The 27,199-nt window shown below is 42.3% G+C and overlaps 1 protein-coding gene across 1 annotated transcript; it reads left to right on the top strand.

Moving 5' to 3' along the window:
- The first annotated feature begins 70 nt into the window (after positions 1-70).
- CCDC68 (coiled-coil domain containing 68) lies at positions 71-26,810 on the top strand. Its single transcript, XM_008149626.3, has 10 exons — positions 71-187; positions 1,309-1,395; positions 4,282-4,422; positions 5,877-6,002; positions 8,940-9,068; positions 15,628-15,710; positions 18,033-18,138; positions 19,553-19,636; positions 21,796-21,872; positions 26,501-26,810. The coding sequence occupies exons 1-10, from the start codon at positions 71-73 to the stop codon at positions 26,556-26,558; spliced, it is 1,008 nt and encodes a 335-aa protein (XP_008147848.2). The 3' UTR covers positions 26,559-26,810.
- The last annotated feature ends 389 nt before the right edge of the window (positions 26,811-27,199 follow it).

Here is a 27,199-nt window from a genome sequence, read left to right as displayed (position 1 = left end):
ACACCATATAATGATATCATCAAATGAGTTAGTCTAACTGATTTATGTGTTTCTAAAGCCAGAATTCACCATGACAACAGTAACAGTGACCACAGAGGTTCCCTCAAGGGGTAAGATAGAAGACAATCCTGCCTCATATGAGTCCACGTCAGCTCACATTATTGAAGAAACCGAATATGTGAAAATGGTATGTGGGTACCAGACATCATGTTAGCATGATATGATTTTTTACAATGAAGTAATACAGATTAGTGGGCTTTGTTTCTCCTTCCTGAGAATGGGTGAGGAAGAGCAAACCTAGTTTGGCAAAGAACAATCTTGATAACTGGAGTTTGAACACCTGGTTAGTATCCTCTTGAGGCTATGAGCCCTCTGTCTTCACACTTGGAGTAAAATAGAAGAATGAGCCAGGGGGGTTCGGAAGACCTATCAGCACTTAATTTGTCCCACAGTATTCACCACTGCAGTTCCTACTGGTACATTTCTTTTCAGTTGTTTCAGGAGTGTTGGTACCACATTCCCTAGGAGATGTTTACATTTTCTGCTGACTTCCTGTCTTCCTTACCTTGTTCCTTCTCACAGCTCAGGTTTGCTATCTGCCAATGACTACATGTTGGCATGTTCCTTCATGAAAATTGTGAACTCTTGTAAGAATCCAATGATAATGGGTAACAAAACTTACATTCGTAGGAACTGTTTCTTAGAACAGATGGAAAAATGTGGACATAGAGAGTTTGTAACATTCAGATCTATTAATTCATCTCTGAGTGTCTTGCAATTCCATAGGTCACCAGGCCACGGAGCTTATATTTCATGCATAGATTTGTATCATCTCCATTTAGTAATTATTCTCTAGTAATTACTAAATAGCAATTATTCTCTAGTAATTACTAGGTAGTAATTATTTTATAGTAATTACTAAATAGTCATTATTTTGTAGTGATTACTAAATAGTAATTGTTTTACACTAATTACTTAATAGTAAATTAGTACTAAATTACTATATAGAAAAGCAGAGCTAAATAGAATTAAATACTAATTACTAAATAGTAATTATTTTGTCGTATAGTATTCATTCAGATTGTATTTTAGATTTGATTGAGAATTATAAGGATCAAGTGCTTCATTTTCTGCAATCTAAACAATATTAGCCTTAATGCAAGTTAGATTGATGGTAGTTATTTAAATCTGACATCAGTATATATGTATTACTGTCTAGATAAATCAGGTACACTGCTGCTGGTATAGAGAAAAAAAAGTATTGGACATTAAATGCCTTTAAAAGAAAAAAAAATTTTTATCTCCTAGATTCGAGCTACTCTGGAAAAAATCCGTAATCAAATGTTTAAAGATGAAACTGGACATAGCGATACAAAGCACAAACTAGATGCAAAGGTAATGAATTTATCAAAATGCACTACCTTTATTTCTTCGGTAAATAAGCATAAAGCCAAATAGAAATTATTCTTTGATGCTTTGAATGATGAATGTTAAATATTTTATCACCATCTAAAGATGTTAATGGACATATGCATGAAATATTTAACCACAGAAAGCATTAGGATCAGATTGGAATGACCAGGCCTTACCTGAATATTTTAAACTGGGCTTACTTATCTACAGTATATGGGAAGATGTCAGCCCAGCCAGGACACATGGCGGCAACATTTCCCAATGCCAGACAGAGGCACAAGCTTTTAGGTTTACCTGGCCCTCAACAATGGCCATGCAGTTGAAGCCATTAGGCTGAGTGACCAGACAACTGATAACTTTAAAAGACTCCCCTCCCCTGTGATCAGCCTTATATTCTTAAGGTTGAGCAATCTGCCCTTAGCCTTGTCTGGATTATTCCAAGTTAAATGTCATCTGAGCCAAGTGCATGTCGTCAGCGTCAATGTCATCCACTATGTTATCTGGTCATGGAGAACACCAAAGATAGGGTATGATGCATGAACATAGTCTCCTGTATCATCCTCAGCCCCCCAAACTAACACAACTAGCTTCAATTATTTTCTTAAACTAAGTGTTCTGAAACTGAAAAAAAAAAAGTTAATGTTTATGAATGATGGGAATGATAAAAAATTCAGTTTTGGTTCTGTTGAGTTGCCTATTACCTCCTAGTGAAGGTTTCTAGTGGGTAGGCTGGATATCTTATTCTGGAGTGGAGGGTAGAGGTCTGGGATAGAAGGTCCAGGCTATAGGGTAGAGATTTGAGGGAGTAAGGATGATGCTTAAACTCCTGAAAGTGGAGGAGATCACCAAGCATGTGAGTGTGGATAGAAATGAGAGAAAAATCTAAGCTCTAAGTCCTGAGATTTTCAATGTTAGATCTTAGGAAAGAGAGGAAGAATCATCACAGGAGACTGAGAAAAGAGACTAGTGGATTAGGAGGAAAAACAAGAGAAAATGGAGTCACTGAATAGAAGAAAAAGGGTCTCAGAAAGAGGAGTTGGACTACTGTGTCAAATGGTGTCCATGGGCCAAGTAAATTGAGGACTGAACACTGACCATTGGCTATGACATTGGGGATGTTTTGAGGACCTTAATAGAAGTAGTTTCTTACAAATGGAGATGAATTGTGTTGCCAGTGTCTCTGCTCAGCCATCTCAAACCACAGGTTAGCAGACAAATGAAGCATCAAAATATCAGCCCCCTCCCTTTGGCATCTGGGTAATGTCACAGAAGAGATTTAACTGTAATGATCCAGGGCTCTGCTGTTACAGAACTAAAGTTTGTATGCCCAATGCTTTGGAATGCCAAAACTCAAAACATCAGAGCTCAAAGTAAGAAGTTTACTGACCAAGAAGATACCAACTGAGAAGATAGAAAACGTAATGATACCTCAAGTCCATCTTCAAAGTGTACAGAGTTCAGGCTTCTTTTATGTCAAGAGAAGGGGGAATTGGAGTGGCAAGAGGTGATTGATGACCACAGACATCTGGGCACCAGTAGGGGTCCAAGAAAGATTGTGAAACTTCTTTGTTCTTAGTCTGTTCACTCTAGTTGATGTGATTCAGGTCACAAGGTTCCTGCAAATCTTTGAGAAATAATCATTTTTGTATATACTTCCCTTACCTCCTTGGGAGAGGCCCCTTCTAGTCAGGGATCTTTTTTTAAAAACTCAGGCTACAAGCAGAATTCTTGTAATGATTAGCATGTCGATCTGAAGATGCTATTAACCTGAAGGCCATGAGGGAACGAAGCGGACTTCAATAAGATGGAGTCAAAGAGGCCAAGCATTTCACTCTAAAATGCTCCTCTCAAAGTGCGGTCTACATTCCCAGCAGCAGCTGCAGCAGCAGGGAGCTTGTTAGAAGTGTGGCATCTAGAGCTCTACCCAGGACGTCCTGAATCCCAGAATCAGAATCTGCATGTTAACCAGATCTATTACCAAGTGACCCATATGCACGTTAAAGTTTGAGAGGCACTGGTCTATGATCTTTGTGGTTAACTACCATGGACAGTAATCTACCTTCTACAAGAGTTTTCCCGTCAATTATTCTTTAATAAATTAAAAAAGCAAACAATGCCTACTCTATATATGGAGAGTGAGAATATGCGTGAGGGTCTGAAGTACGAAAAACAAAACCATGACAGAATCAATTATTTATGTAGTCCATCTATCGTACTAAAGAGGATACAGGCTTTGTTGTTAAGCAAGCTGGGATTCTAATCCTGGTCTGAGTGGTTATTTTGGATATAACCTTGGGCTTATTAAACTCTCTAGTCTTCATCTGTATAATGGACATAATGCCTTCTAGTGTTCTGAGTATTCAGACAAAGGAGTGTGTATAAAACAGCTAAAAGATTATCTGACACATAATAGATGCTGAATGGATAAAAGTTGTCATAATTATAGGATCTACTAGTATATAATATTATATATTGTAACTATTAGGTTTGATTGTATTAGTTTGTAATGCAATGTAAGTAACCAAACTGCATTTGTCTGTAACTTCAATTTTTTTAAAAAACTGGCCTTGTAGATATTATATTTCCTGAAAAGGACTTAATGGTATATTTAAAACTGTGGGGACTATAAAAGACAGAAAACATGTACTCCACCTCTTTTAAATATAAGAATCTATTCAAATTTAAGCAAATAACGGAGGCTAGCTGCTTCATCTAGAAATCTCTACTGGTCTTTGAGACTCAGAAGGTTTATTTGTGCCGACCTGAATCTCCCCTGATATACGTAATAGGGAGTGATCCTTGTTGTTCTTGAAGCTCATAGAGGAAATGAAAGGTCGGGTCTGTGATTATCACGTTTGCTCATTGCAGTGCTGTCGAAACATTCAGAATGGCTCTGACTCGGAAATGCACCCCTCGAGCTGCAGTCTGGATCTGCTCATGGAAAGGATGAAAGGCAAAGATTTACAGCTCTTAAAAATGAACAAAGAGAATGAAGTATTGAAAATCAAGGTATGCCCACAAGGAGAACTCTCTAGGGTATTTTGAGGCTTTGAGCCAATAGGATAGATTCATGGATCCGTGAAAGCAGACCTGCACACACAGCCGTAGATCCACACCTAGGCTCACATTGGTAGAGAAGTGTTTGATTTTTCATAAATTAAAACTCACTATTTTATTTGGGAGCCTACTTTTATTATTAAAAAGATCTCACAAAGGCTCAACGATTATGAAGTCTCAGTTGTGCAAGATGAAGAATTTCTAGAGATCTGCTATATGACATGGTACCTCTAGTTAATACTGCTGGACACTTGAAAATGTGTTAAGGGGGGTCGGTCTTGTGTGAAGTGTTCTTAATGCAATAAATTTTTTAAAAGTATTCACATGTTTAATAAATCATGGTATATTATACATATATATATATATATATATCAAGACAGCGTAGAAAGACTACGTTCCCGTTGCAGGAAAAATCCTGCAATAGGGTTTCCTGCTGCACTCTACCCCGTCCTGCCTGCTCTCCTCCCTTGTCCCCTGCCCCGCCTTCTCCGCCAGCCCGCCTGCTTTTCCCTTCTCCCCCGCCCCGCCTTCTCTGCCAGCCCGCCTGCTTTTCCCTTCTCCCCCGGCCCCGCCTCCGCTCCTCCCTTTCCCCCCCCCGCCTCCGCTCCTCTCTTCTCCCCCCCCTGCCTCCGCTCCTCCCTTCCCTCTCCCCCCCCACCCGCTTGCTTGCTTCTCCACAGCTTTGCTCCCTTCTGCAGCTCTTGGCTTCTTTCTACGCTGTCTTGATATGCAAATTAGCTGCCATCTTTGTTGGGGTAATTTGCATACCCGTCCTGATTGGCTGGTGGGCGTGGCTTGGCTGGTGGGCGTGGCTTGGGCGTAGTGAAGGTGCGGTCAATTTGCATATTTGTCTATTATTAGGTAGGATATATAGTCCTGCAATGACTATCTTGGTAGGTAAATCTTTATAGTCATCCTTGATTATTTCCATAGGTTAAATTCTTGAAAGATTCATTACACTTTAGCTTTACTGCCTTAATACTCCAATCTTGTCTATTTCAATCACTGTTATTTCAGGACAATGCATCTTTTAGTGCTGCTGTGAACATGGAAGATAAAATGCTTGCAAATACATGCATAAGCTGATGGGCACTGTGGAAGTCTGAAGGGTACAGTCTGCACACGCAGGGCACTGATGTTTGTGGAACTCTGGTTTGGCCTGCCCAGGGCCAGTCGGCCTGCATGATAGCCCCACTAAATAGGGTTTCTCATTTTACATTTTCCTTTTACAAATTAAGTGTCTTTTCTCCTGTCCATTGACAATGGGGGTGCAAACCAGACAATTACCGCCTCTGTGTTTTACCGCCTCTGTGTTTTTAATTGCCCGTCAAACCATTCTGCCTTAGAACCTTTTCACTGTAAATGTCAAAACCTGCACAGTGACCTTTTTTCTTTTCTTTTCCTAGTTGGAAGCCTCCAGGGAAGCAGGCGCAGCGGCTCTGAGAAATGTGGCCCAGAGATTATTTGAAATCTACCAAACACAGTCTGAAGAAGTTAGAAAGCAGCATGAGGACAGTACACACTTCCTCCAGGTACTTGCCTATTGGTTAAATCTCCCCCAGTCGTTCTGGTCCCCCTTTCTGAAGAGTTAAATGTGAAGCAAGCAATGGGAAGGGCAGGAAGTGCTCTGTGACCAGCCCCTCCCCCTCCACCCCCCTACCCCTGCCACCCCTGCTTTGCAGGCTCCTGGATATTGCCAAGCTACTGTGTTAGCACCCTTGCCCAGGGCCCTGCAGAGCACAGGTGGCAGGTGGGCCGTGCCTCCCTGCCTAGAAATCAGAGCTGTCCCAGGTGACCCTGGCCAGTGACTTCTCCTCTGGTTCTGCCTTTGACTAGCTCGCTGAGGTTGAGTCCTTCCACCTTGCTGGACTTGGACCTCCTTGTGTCTAAAACGAAAGAATTGGGCTAGTGAAATGGTTTCAAAATGGCTTTGATCCTAGAATACATTTCTCAGGTTGAGCAAACAACAAGCATGTGTGTATGTGTACATATATATTTTAAGATATATAACAATTATATATTTCTTATTTTAATAGATAAAAATTAAGAATATTAAAACCTAAATATGTATATATGTGTGTGTGTGTGTGTGTGTGTGTGTGTGTGTGTGTGTGTATATATATATATATATATATATATATATATAGTAGACACACATTTTTTGTGTGTTTTTTTTTAAATCTGAAGTATATATTGTAGGGCCAATGAAAGTTTATCTGAAGAATGTATTCTAGAGCTGGAAAAGAAAAATAATAGTGCTCATGCACGTGTGTGTGTGTGTGTGTGTGTGTGTGTGTGTGTGTGAAAGCTCGTTCATGCCTGGATCCCTGCCAGCACCGGCCCTAGGAAATCATGGTGGGGACACAGTAGGAAATTCTCTCCTAGGTGACAGGCTTTCATGCTTCAGCCTGTGGAGGTGCAGGGTGCAGATAAGAGCCTGAGTGACAGGACAGGCTGTGTGGACCCCAGCGCTCTGTGAGGGGTGAGCCTGTGGGCCTGGAGTGCACATGTCCCGGCCAAGGGGTTCAGCCCCAGCCTGGAGTGGCCTGGCAGCAATGCCTGCCTGGTATTGTCAAGGGAAGCCAGACACTTTTTTAAAACTGCACACTCTCAAATCTGTTAACTACACACGCAGCTGTGAGTGTGCATGTCAGAAGTCAGCTGAAACGCGCCCACCTGTGGTCCAGGGGTGGCCAGGTGGACTGCTCTCCACTGGTCTTTAGCACAGCTGCTACCCGCCTGGACACAGTGGAGAGAATTATTCTGCTTTTATGACACTTTTGTCTTAAAATAAAACATTATTTTTCTTAAACATATAAAATTTCATTTTTGTTCTAGATATGTTTTGTTGAGAAAAGGTAAAAAATTTTGTTTTTCTTAAATTTGTGTCTCTCTTTCTCATACCAGTTCAAGTAGTACACTTTATGGTAACAAAGGTAAACATTCTAGGGATATTTATATATTACTAGCATTCCTGTTGCAGGAAAAATCCTGCAATAGGGTTTCCTGCTTCACTCTACCCCGCCCCGCCTTCTTCGCCAGCCCACCTGCTTTTCTCCTTTCTCCCCCAGCCCCGCCTGCGCTCATCCCTTCTCCCCCACCCCGCCTTCTCCGCCAGCCCACCTGCTCTCCTTCCTTCTCCCCTGGCCCCACTTCTGCTCCTCCCTTCTCCTCCCCCCGGCTTGCTTTCTACGCTGTCTTGATATGCAAATTAGCCGCCATCTTGGTTGGGGTAATTTGCATACTCGTCCTGATCGGTTGGTGGGCATGGCTGGCTGGTGGGCATGGCTTGGGCGTAGCGAAGGTGCGGTCAATTTGCATATTTGTCTATTATTAGGTAGGATTAATTCTTCATTGATTTGGTGTTGTAGCCCATCAAGTTTATTTAGAAGGAAACACTGAATTAAAAAAAGAATTCTAAGCAAGTGCAATTTGTTATTATTATTTTTTGGGTTACTCAGAAAATTATAGAAGATAATATTTGTACAGTAAAACCTTGATATAATGGACTAATTCGGGCAAGGAGTCGTCAGTTAAAGCTGAAGTCCATTATATAGGAAAGTAGGTTTTTCCAATGCGTATGTTAAAAATTTGACAAATTACGTTACCTATTTTTACTTATGTAGACACATTTGTGTAATTAAAATGAAGTATGTATGAAAAGTTTCCTATATGTATTACAGTAATTTTAAATTTATACTGAATAGATCTAGTAAATGTGTGCATTCATCAGTCACCATGAGTAAGCAAATGCACACAGCTGGGCGTGGCTTAGTGCACTGGGAACTTTGGCCAGCATGAGTTACAACTGCTGCAGAAAGTCACACTGCATGACAACAGAACTAATTACCTCACATGACGTGGTGTGATCACGTGATAATCATTCCCTGAACATTGTTTACACATGGTGACTCTTGGATTTAAATATGTAGACTATAGTTGTAGATATGTAATATTTATGTCGGTGAAATTACTACAGTATTTTTTCCAACATCTGGCTTATTTTTTTTAATTTTTCTTATTTATTTCAGAGAGGAAGGGAGAGGGAGAGAGAGTTAGAAACATCAATGATGACAGAGAATCATTGATCTGCTGCCTCCTGCATGCCCCCCACTGGGGATTGAGCCCGCAACCCAGGCATGTGCCCTTGACCAAAATCAAACCTGGGACCTTTCAGTCTGCAGGCCGATGCTCTATCCACTGAGCCAAAACAGTGAGGGCTATTTGTTAAAGCTTGTTAAAAACAATAGTGACTTAATAACAAAAAAATTACCTGTTAATTTAATTATAACCAAATATAGGTTAAAAGCATTTTAAAATTAACAGGGTGTTAATTTTCATATATGACATATGAACCAGAAATTTTGTCCATTAAACCCGAAGTCTGTTAAATTGAGGTCTGCAAAATCGAGGATTTGCTGTATAGGTTTAATAAATTAATAAACTGACAACTGTCTTTCTGACCAAAGGTTAACAAACTTGAAAAAGAACAGGAATTGAAACAACAGGTTGAACATCTGAATCAAGTTGCTGATAAACTTGAAGAAAAGCATAATCAAATTACAGCATTGGAGAGCCTCGTACAGAGAATGGAAAAGGTAAAGGGCTAGAGAATTAAAGGGATTTCTTCCTGCAATTAAAAAAATATCACCAAAATGAACAAGATAACATTAAGTAGCAGTACTCTTTTCAACTCCTAAGACTTTAGGAAGTATTCAGTGATGCTAGTTTCTGTCCTTACACATTTAATATGATCTATTTGTGCAGGATTGACTTCTCTACAAATATTGATGTCATCACTCTGTCACTTTCTCCTTCCAGTAAATGTAAAACTTAGACAGGGGAACCAGGTGAGACACTGAATGGAAACAATGGAGAAGATCACCAAGTTTATCTATTAACTAGAGGCCCGGTGCATGAAATTCGTGCACTGGGGGGGCTGTCCCTCAGCCCAGCTTGCACCCTCTCCAATCTGGGACCCCTCGAGGGATGTCCGACTGCCCGTTTAGGCCCGATCCTGGTAGGATCAAGCCTAAAAGGGCAGTCGGACATCCCTCTCACAATCCAGGACTGCTGGCTCCCAACTGCTCACCTGCCTGCCTTCCTGATTGCCCCTAATTGCTTCTGTCTGCCAGCCTGATCACTCCCTAACCACTTCCCTGCCAGCCTGATTAATGCCTAACTGCTCCTCTGCCAGCCTGATTGCCCCTAACTGCCCTCCCCTGCAGGCCCGGTCACCCCCTACTTCCCTCCTCTGCCGACCTGGTCACCCCTAACTGCCCTTCCCTGCAGGCTTGATCGTCCCCAACTGCCCTCCCTTGCAGGCCTGGTCCCTCCCAACTGCCCTCCCCTGATGGCCTGATTGCTCACAACTGCCCTCCCCTGATGGCCATCTTGTGGCGGCCATCTTGTGTCCACATGGGGGAAGCCATCTTTGACCACATGGGGGCAGCCATCTTGTGTGTTGGAGTGATGGTCAATTTGCATATTTCTCTTTTATTAGATAGGATAGAGGTCTGGTGCATGGGTGGGGGCCAGCTGGTTTGCCCTGAAGGGTGTTCTGGATCAGGGTGGGGGTTCCCTTGGGGCATGGGATGGCCTGGGCGAGGGGCCTGTGGTGGTTTGCAGGCCGGCCACGCCTCCTGGTGACTCAAGCGGAGGCCCTGGTATCTGGAATTTATTTATCTTCTATAATTGAAACTTTGTAGCCTTCAGCAGAGGCCAGGGCAGGCCAGGGACTTGGCTTCCTCCATCGCCGGGAAAACCCAAGCCTCCTGCTCACTCTGTGGCCACAGCCATCTTGGTTGGGTTAATTTGCTTACTCGCTCCTGATTGGCTGGTGGGTGTGGCTTATGGGTGTAGTGGAGGTATGGTCAATTTGCATATTACCCTTTTATTAGATAGGATAGTAATAATATAGTGGATGGATCCCTGTAATCCTAGCATTTTTATGTATTATAGTCAACCAGGTGCCTATTTTTGGCCACCCACATCCACTGTAGGTTTGTAACACCTGTGGCTGTAGTGGAACAGATAGAGTTCACATTAAGAAAAGACATTCTATACAAATTAGAACTTTCAAAAAAGAATGTAGAGAAAGTAATAGCAGAAGAAAAAATTATTAAAAGTTTCATGCAGTGTTCCTTTAAGTAGCTGTCACTCCAAATATATACAAAAAGTGAGCATATAATTTTAATTATCCATGTCTTAAAATTTAGAATTCAGACAAACCAATATATATTCATTTTTTAATAGCAAAACAAACTAATAGAAAATTGGCATCTCTAAAACTGCCTTGGGGGTAGATAAGAATATAGGCTTTACTTCTAGTAAATACTTTCTAATACATTTTATATTTTTATTATTTTAACTAGAGGCCTGGTGCATGAAATTCGTGTATTGGAGGGGGGTGCCCTCAGCCCAGCCTGCACCATCTCCAATCCGGGACCCCTCAGGGGATGTCCAACTGCCGGTTTAGGCCCTATCCAGGGATCTGGCCTAAACTGGCAGTTGGACATCCTCTCACAATCTGGGACTGCTGGCTCCTAACTGCTCACCTGCCTGCCTGCCTGATCACCCCTAACTGCCTCTGCCTGCTGGCCTGATCACCCCTAAATGCCCCCCCACCTCCCACCGGCCTGGTTGCCCCCAACTGCCCCCCTGCTGGTCTGGTCACCCCCAACTACCCCCCACATGCCTGGTCACCCCCCAACTTCCCCCCACTGGCCTGGTCGCCCCTCACTGCCCCCCTCTGCTGGCCTGGTTGCCCCTCACTGCCCCCCTTGCTGGCCTGGTCACCCCCAACTGGCCACCCCTGCCAGTCTGGTTGCCCCTCACAGCTCCCCCTGCCAGCCTGGTTGCCCCCAACTTCCCCCCTTGCTGGCTTGGTTGCCCCCAACTGGCCCCCCTGCTTGCCTGGTCACCCCTCACAACTCCCCCTGCCAGCCTGGTTGCCACCAACTGCCCCCCCCGTTGGCCTGGTCACCCCACGCAGCCTGCTGTTTGGTTGTTTGGTTGCCCCTCACTGCCCACCCGCCCCCCCCCCCCCCGGGCCAGCCTGGTCATCCCACACAGCCTGCTGTTCAGTTGTTTGGTCATCCGTCACTAACCCCCCTGCTGTCCTGGTAGCCCCACACAGCCTGCTGTTCAGTCATTTGGTCGTCCCTCACTAATCCCCCTGCCGGCCTGGTCGCCCCATGCAGCCTGCTGTTTGGTCGTTACTGTGAGGGCGTCCTGACCAATTTGCATATTACCCTTTTATTAGTATAGATTCCCTGATTTACCTATGTTCTTTCCAGCCTTCTTTTATTTAATGAGTTTCCCTCAGTTGATCCCATTTTAGAAATGTCACTTCAAAAGCATCCGTTTCATTATTCACGTTTCTTGGCAAAAGGACTTTGATTAATTTTTAAATATGTCCCAAGAATTTAATTGATAACACTGTGCATTTGGCCAAATTTGTCATCTTAATGAAAGTCCTATGAGGAAATCACAAAAACTAAATAAGCCTAAACAGAACTGAATCAAATAATAATAATACACAGCTACATCTATGTTGTGCAGTGGATCACTGAGTGTTGCACTTGAGCCAAAGTCACTGGGCCACAATGTCCTTAAGCAACTGGTTTGTCCTGTGTGACAGTCCATCATTATGATGTTTTGGACAAGTTATAATATTTGAATGACTATTTGTAGTATTAGGATATTTATCATGTAATAAATAATTTAACAAACTAAGATAGCACAAAGAATGCTTGCCATTAGGAAAGAAAGACAATTCTGGAATGCAAATAGGGTTGTTTAACCAAACAACTTGATTAACTAGTTTGACATTTAAATTTAGACTTGCACTCACCTCAAACCCAGCAGTTTTGGGTGAGGGTTAGGGGTCAACTGTCAGTCCCTGAAAGTGAACAAAAGAACCGTGGAATATACTTTTCATTTCCTAGAAATCTGTACTCGATATAGGTTCATGTCAGAATTCTGGAATATATTCATGCGACTTAATTCCACAAATATTTGAGCACCTACCATGTACTAGCCTGAGCTAGAGGCTAGGTATCTATTTATGAATGAACCAGATACAGTCTGTTTATGGAGAGTACAATGTAGTATATCTGGGTTGTGTGGGACTCAAGGAACTTTCCAGATCTCCCTTCATCCATTCTCTTAGGGCTCCTTAGGGATGCTGGCACCCCTACTGAAGATAGGGGATATACCCCAGTAAGGGGTGAGATGTCTCAGAAGTGATGAGCATTTGTCTTGATATTGACCCATCATGGTGGACTGTCTCTAGGAGTTCTGGGACAGAGTGAGTGGACAAGATGCCCATGGCTCAGCAAGGCCTTGCAGTAACTTCCGGAATACTAGTTCAATGATTTCTTAGAGTGGATCCATTCGAATGTCTGGGATGCGGGGTAGGTGAGGATGGAATAGAAGGGCAATGGAGTTTTTCTGTGGGTTTTTAAAAGACATTTAGTTTAAAGATACTTTATATTTGTAAAGCAAACATGCAAAGAAATAAAACTTTAAGAAGCAAAGTTGGGCAAAGCATCCTGGTTTAAGGAGATACTGAGAATACAGGCTGTAATGAAGGGTTTCTCGGGTGCAGAGTGTGTATCAGAAGAAGGGAAGGAGGTACAGAGACTTTTGTATAATAGGAAAAAGGTGAGTCCAACAAGGAAATGAAAATTGAAAAATGAACATCCACAACAAAGGTTGATAAATACCACCCTGGTAGGGGGTGCCCCCGGAGAAGGAGTCATTTTCTACTCACCAGTAAATAGCCATTAGTGGTATGAGGTCTGGTAATGAACACATTACTTACAACCCTCACCATCTGTCCCACTTTAATCAGGGATGCAATGAGAACGAATTCCATACACACAGTGATAAGCCAGCAAAAACGTCCAGTTAGAGCCTTATAATACAGCATATGTTCCTTTTGCAAGCAGTGCAATTCTGTTGCACCATATTTGTTTTCTAGTGTCATTGATTTAGCTCTATTAGAATTTGAGAGTTCAAAGGTGCTTTTGAGACCATCTAGTTCCTCCTCATCATTTTATAAATGAGGACAATGCAAGCAGGAACTATTCCATGGTCGTCCAGTTACCAGTTTACAATCCTCTCCATTATGTCTCTTATCTCTCCGTCTTCTCCGATGCTGGATAAAAATGACAATCTTGGTCATTTAGATGTTAACATCTGGCCATGATTTAAATTAGTGTCTGCTCCATTATGATGAATAGGGGTGATTTGGGAAGAGAGGATTGCCCACTGGGTGGCGCTGCGAACTCCTTTCCATTCTAGAAGGCACTATCCCTGAGAAGCTCTGGCTGGGATAGTGTGATTTTCTGTGTTGTCAAAAAGGAAGCATTAAGACCCCTCCTTAAGGCAGAACATTGACATGTCCAATTGTCTGGTCTGCTTGCACCTTGGTTATAAAGATAATGGAGTAAGTCCATTAAGAAGAATGTTCATTAAACACCATTTTCCTCCCCACAAATTCAAAGCATAGTATCAGTAATATGTTTCTTTGATGATCCGAGTATTGTAATAAGCTTACAAGGCATATCTGTGATCCCTCAGAGATAACTTGAACACAACTAGTGCTACATTGGAACAATTTCTATGTCACAGGAATGCTAAGGAAAAAAATTTGAAAAAGTATAAATTTAAAAAATAACAGCACATAAAATATGAAGTGTTTGGCACCTTTAAATTATTATACATTGAGGTCCTAATACGTCCCAGAGAAGCCCGTAGGCCTTTCACATATATTATCTTCAATCACTCCAACTTTCAATATAGGAGTATTATTCCCATTTTAGAGATGTTCAGAGTCAAAAAACATGACTTATACAAATATAGAATGAATACATGTCAGATGTTTTATTCAAATCATTCATTAATGAGGGACCAGTAAAACTGGTTTAAATAAAATATTTAGAGAAACTGGCTATTTATAGGCATTTTGAAAAAAGGCATATAGAATAGGATTACTAGGTTAGATATTTAGCCAGTTAATATTCTTTAAGGCAATTAATACATAACCTTTGGGATTATCCTTTCCAACAGACATGAATCTATAAATTAACATTCAACTTCAGAGTCAGGGCTGTAATAATAAATAATAAAAATCAAACACAGGGAAATTCTCCAAGAGAATGAAATAATCCTTGGGTCGGGTTATTAAAGTGACCCAATATGACATTAAAACCACATGCTGTACATTACTTTGATTTCCAAGTTTTGGTTGATTTTATTAACAGCAATAAGGCCCAGAAAGATGAAAGCTTTGGCAAGAATTATGCAGCCATAAAATTTCAAAACCAGGTCAATGGAGGTCCAGAGCCGCTCCAACGCTGTGTTTGCTGTACAGCCTGCCTTGTTTCACCCACACAGATACTGTCGCAGGAGTAAATGTAAACAGCATTGTGTGAAATAAATATAAAAAAGAACACAATCACCCCAGCTTGGTTTTTCATGGACCTATTTTCCTTTCAGATGGAAAGAGCTTGGCTTACTAATGACATTAAGGCTTATTCTTGCTCCCTGTCATTTCGCTTACTGGTACATCCTAATTAGGAAGTGACTTTATCATTTGTGACCTTGGTCCTTCCCTGAAAATGCATTTACTGCTTTCCTACTTCCTGACAGATGCCCTATGAGCAGGTAGGTGTCAAGTTAAGCACAATAGTGTCCTTGGGTACCGACCTCAGTCTAATGGAGAAGCACCTGCGGTGGGAGAGCCGTGGGAGAGATGAGCAGGGGCTTGCAGGAGTGGGATGGAGAGGCAGGAGAGGGGTCACTGGGCAGGCTGTGTGGGCAGTGCGCTGGGTTGCGGGGAGAGTGCTGCGGGCAGGCGAGGACAGTGAACACAGCCGGGGCAGACAACCGGACTTTGAAAACTACGCGAAAGCTACACAGAGAATGCCTGGCCAGGCTCCACTGGGGCGGGCTGTCACTGCTCCATAAAATGACCTCTTTAGCTCAAGAGGTATTCCTGTTATTGCAAGAAGCATCTTTTGTGAACAGTTTGCAATTATGTCTTACCCCATGTACACATGTTGGTGAGAGAGAGAGAGAGAGAGAGAGAGAGAGAGAGAGAGAGAGAGAGAGAGAAATAAGCAAATATTGTATCTTATTTTCTCCTAGGAGAAAAGAACACTGCTGGAAAGAAAACTGTCTTTGGAAAACAAACTGCTGCAACTCAAATCCAACACTACACATGCTAAAAGGTTTGCGAATCCACCTCCTAAGTAATAGCAGTTCCTGGAACCTTTTCTCTCCACTGGTCCCCTGGCCAGTGGACAGAAGGCAACCGCCCCCTAAGGAAACGGGAGACCTGTAAGTGCAGGAGAGGAGAGAATTCCTGGCATTAGCCGCTGTGTGCCTGCCCTTCCCTGCTCGCTGGGCTCCAGGGAAACTGTGGGTAGGTTAATCCTTCTGAAGACTGAGGGAGCCCTTCCCCTCCCCAGTTACCCTTGGTGATAAAGGGGATGCTGTGGAGGTCTTCATTCCTTCTGTGCTTCTGACTTTTTGTTGATGGGTCTCTGCAGTAGCAGACATTAAATTGTCCAGCCGCAGTGGAATTGTAAGGTAGGTTTGTGGTGTTCCCCAACTTTGTAGGAAGTGACAAAAAATAATGTGAACAACTCCTTAGTTCCATTAAGAGTCCAGACAGTCTGGATTTTCTTTTAGAAATGATTTTTTTATTGATAATAGTTTTTTTTGTCAGTCTTTGAGCCAAAAAAAAAAAAAAATGTAACCATTTGAAAAAACGAAATTGACCTATTTTTTTTTCAGTTCTATTCTATATGAGCAGTGGTTATAAAGAATTCTCAAAAAAATCTTAAAGAGGTTTTAGAAATATCTTGAGGGAAATGGATGTTTTGTGTTTATAGAAAGATGTTTGAACACCCTGGCTTATGCAATTTTCATAGATTTGTAAGTATCACAAATATTCATTTATTGCTTTTTCTGAGCTGGGTGTAGAGGTATTCACTTTGCTAAGAGGCAAGAAAATGAAATCAGCATGAATCAGACTCTTGGGTTAAAGCAGTAGGGACTTGGTTAAGCTCCCACAAATAAAGGTGATCTCTGTTGGGTTAAGATTGGAGAGCTGCGGCCCTCGAGAGCAGGCGTCTCCGGGAAGACAGCAGGCCACCCTGGGCACCTGACGTGGCTTTTAGAAACCAGATTATTTTGTTGCTCCCATTCCGTCCTGCGTGTGAGCAGTTTCACTCTTCCTTTGTTCTTCCTGTACAGTTCATTAACTTTTCCCACCATTTTCACCAGCTGGTTTATATTCTTTGCATTTTCCTCTCCATTCCAGAGGAAAGAGACTGACTGGCCTAATACTGCTTCCTGAATTGGGCAGAATGTGCATAAGATCCCTGATGATTTAACAAGATCCTCCAATGCACATGCAGTTTGAGAAGCAATTTTTAGTACATGCTGTGACACAAAACAGAGACTTTTTTTCTAATGAGAACATGTTCTGTAGAGTGGCATGAATTTCCATGACCTTTGTAATATTTGAATAGGCAATGGAAATCAGAATTGCAATTGCATTGGATGTTGGCCAATAATCGTAAAACCTTAATAAGTGAAAATTATATTCATATATTACTTTGTAAAGAGCTCATTTTCCAAAAGTACATTCACTTTATCCCTTTAAGTCTACAGTACAGTCTTGTAAAGTAGAAGAGGTAGGAATTATTATGTCTATTATACTGAGGCTTAGAAAGGTGTGTGACTTCAAACTCACGAGGCTCCCAGGTTGGGTGGGTCTTGCCAAAATGCTGTTGTCTCATAACTCAGATAACATTAGCAATTGATTATAACTATATAATCAATTCCAGTTACCTAAATAGGGCTTTAGGAAACTATGAGTAATCTAAATTCAAACTTCAACCATCTTTTTTTCACGATGGTTGATGTAGACTCAAAATATTAGCTGGAATTTAATTTCCTCCTTTTTTTTCTCCCCCTTGAGCTACTTACAGGTAGCAGAATTACCCAAAGTAGGAAGCCAAAATAATAAATAGACAAACACACAATCTATAAGGTATACTAACTGTGTCATTGGAAATTGGTTTCTGGTATGTATATAACGTCTCCATTCCTGGCCCCATGTTCTTAACTCTTACCCCCCTCGAATTCTCTGCGCATTCTGATGGGTGCTAGGTCTGTGGGTGCTCATAGGCAAGACAGATGCGATAGGCAGATGCTGCACATGGGTCACTACAACTCGGCTCAGCTACCTGCTGGTGGGCCAGAAAGGAGCGTTCGACACGAATTTATACTCTTATTGAAGTTCCTATCTGAGCTAACCAGAGGCTGCCTTATGGCTGTTTATCTTCAGTGTGTCTTGTGTGAAGGGGCCTGGGCATCTGACTCACATAATGCCCCGTAGGTAGCAGGTAGCATGTGAGGAGAACCTATCAGCACAGCTGTAAAAAAAAAAAAAAACAAAACAAAAAACAAACAAACAAAAAACAACGGCTGTATGATGCATTCGTGAATCTTTTACTCTCTCTCTCCCTTTGCCTCTCCAGTGTCCAGGGTCTTCAGAAGGAGATTTCCCTTCTCCAGGAGCAGATCTCTCACCTGCAGTTCGTGATCCACTCCCAACACCAGAGCCTGCGCAGAGTCATCCAGGAGGTCAGGTTAATCCAGACGTTTCTGGGGAGATGGTATGTTTACAGCGAGAAGACCCCATAGGAGCGGCTTGCCTGGGCTTCACAGGCAGCCAGATTCTTCTCCCCATGGACGGCTGCTTTTTATTCCCGAACAACACGGCTCTGTTTTCAATGCCCCCCCCCCCCGCTTTTTTTTTCTGTACGCCAACACCTGGAATGTTCTCAACTAAGATATCGAGGAAATTGTGTTTAACTGCTCTTTAGATCAGCGATTTTCAACCTTTTTCATCTCATAGCACACATAAACTAATTACTAAAATCCCGCGGCACACCAAAATATTTTTTTGCTGATCTGACAAAAAAAATAATTTTGATTCATTCACACCCGAACGGCTCTTGTTGTGTTGGCTGTTGTCACTTTTCATTTGACAATCTAAGGGAAAAGAGGTCAGTGCCTCTGACTAAAGAGTCAGCTATTGCATGTTTAAAAATTTTTTGGCACACCAGTTGGTAATTGTTATTTTAGATGTTTCAGTGACTTTTTAAGTGTCCTGAGCCAGGTAATGTACAGTGTTCTTTAGAAGATTGTGTATATTTGGAGGCTCAGCCTTTTCTCGAGGAAGAAATAATTGGTCAGTTTCATGTAAATTTACTTAGGAGGAGTGTTAGAAAAGGGGTGTCTTCATTCATTTTTTTGTACTAAGATTTGTTTCCAAAAGGAGTTTTTCTAAACACCTCAAACACCTTCCTGACATGAATGTAACGTTTGTGCTTACGCGGTTAGAACCTCACCAAGAGAATTGACTGTCGGCACTTTGGAGCCAGAAAGGGCTTAGGGGCATCCCACGGTCTCATTTTACAGATGGGAAACCTGAGGCCCACAGCAGTTGAATGACGGAGCTGGCAGTGGCAGGGTTGGCCTTAGAATCATGTGTTGCTCTTCCTGCACCCTTCTGAACTTCGTCCACCTCCCAGCCCCACGCTGCCACTGGCCTGATGCTTTTCTTCTGGAAGCAAAGCAGGCTCCCCTCATCATGCTGCTGGTTGACCAGATCTCTGCCTCAGGTTGCTGCCCCACGCCAGGCAGTGGCCCGGCAGCTTGTCCATTGGCCTCTGCATCTGCAGTCTGAAAACATTATGTGGCTGAGACACCAGGATGGCCAATGCTGCTTTCCACAGACACACTCCTGCTGAATTTGGTTTAAACAGCTTTCCCAAAGAGTGAAATGTTTAACAGCACCGTCTGTGAGCTCGCATCCCCAGGAGCCAATTTGTTCAGCTATTCTCCTTGGCCTACTGAGTCTCCTGATGCTTTGGGATTTCATTTTTGTCTTGGATGTACATCATTTGACCACAGAAACCTGCACAATTTCTGACTTACGTAACTATTCCCTGTTGTCTGACAAGGCTTTTCAATTGTGTTTCCTAATTCTTAGATGGAAGGCTTAAAAATCAATTTAAAAGAACAGGATAAAAGAATTGAAAATTTGAAAGACAAAGTTAATGTACTTGAAGCCCAGGTAAGGAGGAATCTGTTGTATTTTTCAGTGTGAATGTGACTGTGTGTGTGTGTATGTGTGTGTGTGTGTGTGTGTGTGTGTGTTCAGTGTTTCTGTGAGCCTGTGTATGAATGTCTTGTGTGTGGATGTATGTGTGTAGTTGTGTGTGACTGTGTCTGGGTGTTCATGTGTGAGTATATGTGCATATCTGTGGTGATCTATGCGTGTCTTTTTGTGAATGTGTGTTTATGTGCATCTCCTGTGCATAAGAAATTATAGCTCTGGGGAGAGGTGCTCTTAATCATTACTAAAGTATCAGTATTAAACAGTTGATATTATTAAATTATTAACATTACATGTTAATAAGTAATTGTTTAAAGTCCATGCAAATCTTCCAGAACACGTGCTGTCTTGTGGAGACAGCTGATATGGACTGGCATTGGAAGCTCGGTCAAGGCCAGCTCAGTCAGATGGCTGTTTGCTGTCTCCAGCCTTTACCTATTTCACACCCTGAGGTGTCCTCTCCCTTCTTCCTTTGTCCATATCCACGTGGCTTCCAAGCCTTGCCTCAGGGCTCACTCACTTCAAGAGGCTCTTATGATTTTCTTATTTTTCAGAGTTTTAAAACTCAGCGTAAGACGTGATCATTTACTGAGATGTTTTTCTATCTGCCCACTATTCCCTTTGAACTAGGGAAGCCCCCACTGAGGTTGGGGTATATGAAGCCCCCACAGCTGCCTCAGCTCAACTGCCTGCTCAGGGTCACCCGTTCTGTCTTTGTCAGATGGCTAGTCACTGACTTCCCAGACCTGGCCACCTTGGCTCCTTCAGCCCTGGGTCCTGCTTGCTGTCCGCTTCCGTATTGTCCTGTTCTGTGAATACGCAGAGGCTCTGACTTCCTTGCAAACCTGCTCATCTTTTGGAGCTTTGCTCCTCCCCAGGGCAGACCAGAGCTACATGGTCACACTCCCAGCATGCCGCCACACCATTCCGCCCACCTCACCATTCCTCCCACCTCACCATTCCTCTCACCTCACCATTCCTCCCACCTCACCATTCCTCCCACCTCACCATTCCTCCCACCTCACCATTCCTCCCACCTCACCATTCCTCCCACCTCACCATTCCTCCCACCTCACCATTCCTCCCACCTCACCATTCCTCTCACCTCACCATTCCTCCCACCTCACCATTCCTCCCACCTCACCATTCCTCTCACCTCGCCATTCCACCCCCTTACTGTTCCTTCCAAGTCACCATTCCTTCCACCTCACCATTCCCCCCACCACCGTGTTCCTTCTGCTTTCCCAACAGAAGAAAAAACTCATAACAGAAAGAGGTTGTCCAGATTTTTACATCTTGAATTTTGTAACCATTTCTACCTTCCCAGAGGACCACTGTTCTCCTCATTCTGCAGGGTGAACCCTTCAAGCCTCAGGCTTTGCTTAGGTTCTCACCTGCTTTAGGTCATATGGGACTGTCCATTGATCAAGACAATGCTCACAGCTCTCCATAGCTGCAAGCGCGGTGATTGTGGAATAATTGGCTCAAAACTAGTGTTCACTCAAGTGCCCCATGAGGGCTGACCATGGTACCTCGGAGGGCCTCAGGTTATATGATCCATTTCACATTACAGCCTCTGCCTGCTAAGAAATGTCTTTAAAGGCATCTCCTCACTGCTTTTCTAACGTGGTGGCCTTTTGGCAAATAGTACTTGATAAAATATTTTTCTTACGTTATTTTTACACAGCTAACGTATTAATTCATTCTATATAAAGTAGTAAATATGGATAAGCAAATATCATGCAAAAAATCATGCAAACATACCATCGATGGGCAATTACTCAGTGCAGTTAAAAACCAACTGCCTTTAAGTCTTAAAAATCAGTGCCTGGCACTAAGCTGAGTTCTTTATACATATTTTTATCTCATTTTAGAACCTCTGAAGAACAGACTATGATTATATCTATTATACAGATGAAGAAATTAGGCACAGAGAGGTTAAGTAACTGAATGAGGTCACCCAGCTAGTGAGTGTGTAATTTCAGAGATATTAGTGACTTTCAACTGGTTACCTTCTGTGTTCTGACAGGAACGACAAGGAGTGATGTAGCGTTGATCAGGAGCATGATTAATGTGCTAGCTATGTGATTTCTGAACCATTTTTTTTTCAACTTTAGAATAAAGAACTAAAAACCAAGGTGGCACTTTGGTCTGAAACTCCTAGGACAATGGTATCTAAGGCCGTCACTACAAGGTAAAGTCCCTCTTCTTCTACCCCCACCTGCCTTCACAACCTCTGTTGAACATTCATGTATGTTGACATTTATCCCACTGGAGAGAGATCCCAATGTATTAATACTTATGTCATTGTTTACTGTCTGTTTCTCAGTTCTTCAAGACTAGGAACTGTGTTAATCTTGTTCACCACTGACTTCTTAGAGCCATACGAATGCTTACTGAATAAATGAATTAATTCACTTAGATAGCTCTTATCTCTTCTTTGCTATAAAACAAGCCCAATCTAGGCTTCAATACTTCCTGCAAACAAACTAGATAGGCTCCTCTCTTGTCCTTGTTCTTCTACTGCTCACATGTTCTGTGCTATTGATGAGTATTTTAAGCATGAATTGCTTATATTTATTTAAATGTCCATGTCTATACCTCAAATCAAAATAGGCTATAAATGTCAAGAGGGTAAGACTAGTTCCTTGTATTTCACTTTACTGCTTGCATTGCTAACGACAAGGGTCTTCAATAACCACCTAATAATGACCCAATTAAGTAACGATAATGACCCAGTAAATCAATAGAAATGATAGTTGAAACCATCAAAGTCACTTTCTAGTGTTGACCGAATCCAAAGTACAAGATGTAAAACAAAACAAAACAAAAAAAGACTTCTGGTCTCAAATCTCATTTTTATAATACTCTATGAAATATTCACTTAAAAGAAAACAGTCTGTAATTACATGAATAATTTAAAAAGTGGTTAAAACCTTCCTGTTCTAGCAGCTTTTGAATTTCCCAGTCTAGCCCCTCAGGGGCAGAAGCCCATTTTCTGAAACTCTTGGTGCATGCCTGAGCTGGAGAATCCCGCTGTGATTAGCATCAGGCTAGGAGTTCAGGCCTTAGCATCTCTGTCTTAGTCCCTGAAACAAGTGCTTCACTTGGCTAATCATATATGTAATTACAGCCTAGAGAGGAAACCAATATGAGCCAGTCTTCTAAAACCATTGGGCCCCCAGATGCTCCGTTCTTAACTTTTGGCCACTAGCCCTGCAACTTCTAATCAAGAAATGAAAGTAGCCCTGGCAGTAGTAAAGGAGGCAGTGAAATGCCCACACTTCAGAAGCAGTGAGAGTACAGCAAATCCTCGATTTTGTGGACCTCGATTTAATGAACTTCGGATTTAACAGACAAAATTTCCAGTCCATATGTCATAAGTGAAAATTAACACCCTGATAATTTAAAAATGCTTTTAACCAAGATTTGCCATAATTAATAGGTTATTTTTTATCATTAATTCACTGTTATTAACAAATTTTAGTGAATAGGCCATATGTTGGAAAAAACACTAGTAATTTCACAAACGTAGATCAATACTATATACCAAAACTGTAGTCTACATGTTTAAATCCTAGACTCACTGCTCATAAACAATGTTCAGGGAATGATTAGCACTTGATCACACCGCATCACCTGTGTGGTAATTGGTTCTGTTATCTGGAGATGTCCTGCAGCAGTTTTAATTCCTGCTGGCCTATGTTCCCACCGTGGGCTAAGCCACGCCCAGCCGTGTGCATTTGTTTACTCGTGGTGACTGATGAATGCATGCATTTACTAGACCTATTCAGTGTAAATTTAAAAGTATAGTAATACCTGTAGAAAACTTTTCTGTGAAATTAAACCTTTCATACATACTAAATTTTAATTACACAAGCAGGTCTCCGTAAGTAAAAACAGGTAAACTAAATAATTTGTTAAATTTTTAACATACACATTTGGAAAACCTACTTTGTTTTATAAGGGACTTTCTGCTTTAACAGACATCCCCTCACTTGAATTAGTCCATTATACCGAGGTTTTATTAAGGTCACTTCAGAGCAGGGAGGGGGAAGAGTTTGGAATAGAAAGGCAAAACGTGACTTGTGACTTTACGAGGGAGGAGAGGATGGTCAAATTTTTGCTCCATCAACAGTGTCATCTACATAAGAAGCCTCTGAACCTGTAGAGAATTTTTATGACTTTATTTGCGCCAAACTGACGACAATTGCCAGGAAGCAAAATCTCAACAGATTGGGCAAATGCTCTGGAGAATGGCAGTTTTGCAGCTTATTTTATACATTAGAGTCAAAGGTGGAGATTTATGCAGGGGGGGGGGGGTTTACATGTTATCCATTGGTGGTAGATTAGGGAGGTGGGAGAAAGCAAAGCAAGGAAATCTCAGAGATTAGATAAAGAATAAAACAGAAAGACAAATCTTTTTACATTGGTGGGTACAGGATAGTTAATTAACATTTAGAGCACATACAGCTGGTATGTGGGAGAACAAGATACCAATGAGGGGCTACATGGTCTCTCACTCTGCTGGGAGACTGTGCCCTGAGGGGTCTGGAAAAAGGGGATTACTCTGACATTCCAAGGGGTTGTTATTGTAGCTGCAAAAGGACAATAGACAGACCCAGTTAAGGTAAAGACTGACCTTTGTCAAGGAAGATACTGGCCTAAGACATGACTAACCACCCTGACTTGCTTTTAGTTAGTAAGTTTTCATTTCAGACAACCCTATGTGGCTACTTTAGGTCTCTGAGTTTGCAAGGCCTGCCGTATAGGTCTCCCCTGAGCTTGTCAGGTTTAGTATGTGGCCCCTTTCCATCCACACCAGATACCATTCCCCTTGAGGTGGTGAGGCATTGTGGCCAACATCCACTGTTTGGACCCTGGAAGGAATGGAGCCAGCCAGGAACTGGTTGTCTCCTTACGGTAACCACTGTAGTAATGAGTGCCGAGATCCCAGTGGGGAAAGCTGCAGGAACAGAGGGGATGTGTTGGAGACAATGGCTTCTTCGGGCGATCCTACAGCAGCTGCGGTTAATTTAGAGTGAAAGGCCTTTTAGTTTTAAAGATTTATTTTCTTCCTATGACTTGGGAAAGGGCACATGGGACTAGTTCCTAATTGAAATAGGGAAACTGGACTGAATATGCCCTTTGTTTTATGATTTTTGATAGCAATTACAGTGTGAATGATATAATGGCAATGCAGGCATTCCAGGGGTCCAGGGACCCGAGGGTCTGGGGCCCACTGTGAGCTCCTGGCTTCATGTAGGAACAAATTCAAATTTGAGCCAGAATATAGTTCAAGGTGAAAGTTTCGTAGTGAAGCAGTGAACGAGAAGGCTACTTTATAGGCAGAGTAGCCCTGCCCTAGTGGGATTTACTTCCTTTATTGAGGATCATTTAATCTGAGGATAGAAGATTCAATAAGGGAAAGAAACATTCAGGATGGAGACTTCTTGGAAGATCCCCATGGGGCATATTGTGTTCTTATATTGGCTTTCTGTTTCCAATCATGGCAGCCAGGTGTATGATTTAGAATGCTAATATGTTACAATGAGCGTATAACAAAGCTAGGGATTACTGCAAAGTGAAATTAGTCTCCACATTGGATAGAGCTGGTTTTCTGTGGGTTCTCAGCCATACATTCATTGGGGGTTAGTCTTACTATCGCTGTGATAGTCCTTGTAGCCCTTATCCGTTACAGTCATTTCACCACATACCCTATCTCAATGGTAGGTCTCATGTTTGCAAAATAAATGTGGTTAATTGGTTCCTTTGAGAATGTGAGCAGTAGTATGGTTTGGTAAGTCTGGATTCACCAACACACAGTGGGCTTACTCTAGGGAGAGTGGAGCATAAAAGTAGCCCTTAACTCAAAAAAAGGTACATTTAAAAATTAATCTAGGCAAATATCTTAAATCACCCATAAAATACATTTCCATGCCACCTCTCAGTAAGTACCCCAAAACAAGTTTGTGTTTTGTTTTGCTTTGTTTTGCTTTTCCCTTGAGCATTAGAACATATAGATGTTTCTTGGGTTGAACACCAGTAGATGTGGAGATTAGGGGTCATTAGACAGTGACAACGAAAACAAAACATGCACACACACACACACACGCACACACGCATGCACACACGCACAGAGAGAGAGAGGGGGAGAGAGAGAGAGAGAGAGAGAGAGAGAGAGGGAGAGAGAAAGAGGAGAGAAGGTCAGGCTTTGAGAAACGCACAGAATTAAAACATCCTGAGGGAGCATTGATGGGTTTCCCATCTCCAAGTCACTCTGGTGAGTGTCTTCACTGCGTGGAGTGGCAGACACAGGCTCTAACTTTCCCGACTCCTCACCCCCATGCTTCCTCACTTTTGTTCTAGTACAACTATGTGAATTTACGTACGTTTAATGCTTCCACAACATGAATCTCCTGTGTCTCATGGGGAATTAAAATCCATCAATTAGCCAAAACCGGTTTGGCTCAGTGGATAGAGCGTCGGCCTGCGGACTCAAGGGTCCCAGGTTCGATTCCGGTCAAGGGCATGTACCTTGGTTGCGGGCACATCCCCAGTAGGAGGTGTGCAAGAGGCAGCTGATCGATGTTTCTCTCTCATCGATGTTTCTAACTCTCTATCCCTCTCTCTTCCTCTCTGTAAAAAATCAATAAAATATATTTTAAAAAGTCCATCAATTAACCGCCATCTCTTAGATTAAAGCAATTAGCTGTGATGCGGTGGTATAGGACAGTGGAGATGGTAATGGCGGTGGTACAGCAATTATATCCTTGCAGGTTAATGTGCTTGATCTTGATGACTGTGTTGTCTTTTCTATAGTGACTTGAAGACTGAAGCCTCTACCCCCTACTTGATGTTGGTTAGGCTACGGAAATGAGCTGGCTGGCTGAAGATCTAAATGAGAACGATCATTCCGTGGGTCTTACTTAGTCTTTGAAACAGAATCTAAACTTGCATGTTAAAATGGCCCAATGCCAGTATTTAATGGAATCCATTATACATCAATAGCTTTGCAGCAAGATGACATTCCAGAAAATCAAACAAACATATATTCGAGGGAAAGAACTCTTTACTTCAAAACTTATTTAGTGGGTGAAGAAACCAGGAGTTTCCCATGATGGAAGATAAATTCTGCTTACAAGTTTTTGAAAACCTATCTTTTCTTGCAGATTTTTTACTGAAGAGAAAGGTTTAAGGTTGTCAACTTGAACCTTTGATAGTGGTTTTTATTTATGTAAGTAGAAGAAAGTGTGTATATGTGTATGAATAAATGTTGTATTTTAAAGTTGACTTTTGGATAATAAAATATATCTTACTACTAGAGGCCCATTGCACGAAGATTCATGCAATAGGCCTTCCTTCCCCTGGCTGCCAGCACCGGTTTTCCTCAGGCACCTGGGACCCAGGCCTTGGCTCTGGCCACTGCTTTCCATCTTCGCTCCGGCTGGAGCACCGCTCCTGTAGCTCCCACCACCCCCCACCCTTCCCCTCATAGCAGGTATCCCTCTCTGCCCGGCC

Source organism: Eptesicus fuscus, chromosome 12, assembly GCF_027574615.1.
Source record: "Eptesicus fuscus isolate TK198812 chromosome 12, DD_ASM_mEF_20220401, whole genome shotgun sequence".
Classification (NCBI taxonomy): Eukaryota; Metazoa; Chordata; class Mammalia; order Chiroptera; family Vespertilionidae; genus Eptesicus; species Eptesicus fuscus.
The sequence above is the reverse complement of the archived record's forward strand: the minus strand, read 5'-3'. Positions and strand labels throughout refer to the sequence as shown.

What these genes read in the sequence shown, in the direction of transcription:
- CCDC68 (XM_008149626.3), top strand. Translation starts at nt 71, where the DNA reads ATGACAACAGTAACAGTGACCACAGAGGTTCCCTCAAGGGGTAAGATA. An exon ending in AAACCGAATATGTGAAAATG is followed by an intron (nt 188 to 1,308) that starts GTATGTGGGTAC and finishes TTTATCTCCTAG; the next exon opens with ATTCGAGCTACTCTGGAAAA. An exon ending in TCGTACAGAGAATGGAAAAG is followed by an intron (nt 9,069 to 15,627) that starts GTAAAGGGCTAG and finishes ATTTTCTCCTAG; the next exon opens with GAGAAAAGAACACTGCTGGA.